Source organism: Haliaeetus leucocephalus, unplaced genomic scaffold, assembly GCF_000737465.1.
Source record: "Haliaeetus leucocephalus isolate CR32 unplaced genomic scaffold, Haliaeetus_leucocephalus-4.0 Scaffold307, whole genome shotgun sequence".
NCBI lineage: Eukaryota > Metazoa > Chordata > Aves > Accipitriformes > Accipitridae > Haliaeetus > Haliaeetus leucocephalus.
The window spans coordinates 52914-53223 of NW_010972743.1; the positions used below are offsets into that span (position 1 = coordinate 52914).

The window sequence follows — 310 nt, forward strand, 5'->3', positions numbered from 1 at the left end:
AAATCTTACCCCCCCCCCCCCCCAACTTACCCGAAAATCCACATGGAGGTTGCGGTCACGGCAGATGGGGCAGGGGTTTCCCACTGGCTTCCCCTTGCGCTGGTGGGAAGGGGGGACAGAAACCACGATCAAGGGGTGCCCCCTCCCCACCACTCCCAGTCCCTCCCGGTGCCTCCCAGTTCCTCACCAAACAGGCCTTGCGGGTGCGCTGGGGCGGGATGGCGCCTTTGTGGTTGCGGCGGTAGCCCAGCCAGACGGGTTTGTCACCGTAGGTGACACGGTACTCTGTGGAGGGGGGGAGGGAAAGGGT

General features: G+C 64.8%; 1 protein-coding gene across 1 annotated transcript in view; it reads right to left on the minus strand.

The window, feature by feature from the left end:
• MRPS18B (mitochondrial ribosomal protein S18B) overlaps positions 1-289 on the minus strand; it is a gene marked incomplete at its 5' end in the record, with an annotated part of 1243 nt that extends 954 nt beyond the window's left edge. Inside the window, 2 exons of the mRNA XM_010571158.1 lie at positions 31-99; positions 188-289. Of these exons, the coding sequence (XP_010569460.1) occupies positions 31-99; positions 188-289 (171 nt within the window). The remainder of the gene's footprint in view (positions 1-30; positions 100-187) is intronic.
• Positions 290-310: the final 21 nt, after the last annotated feature.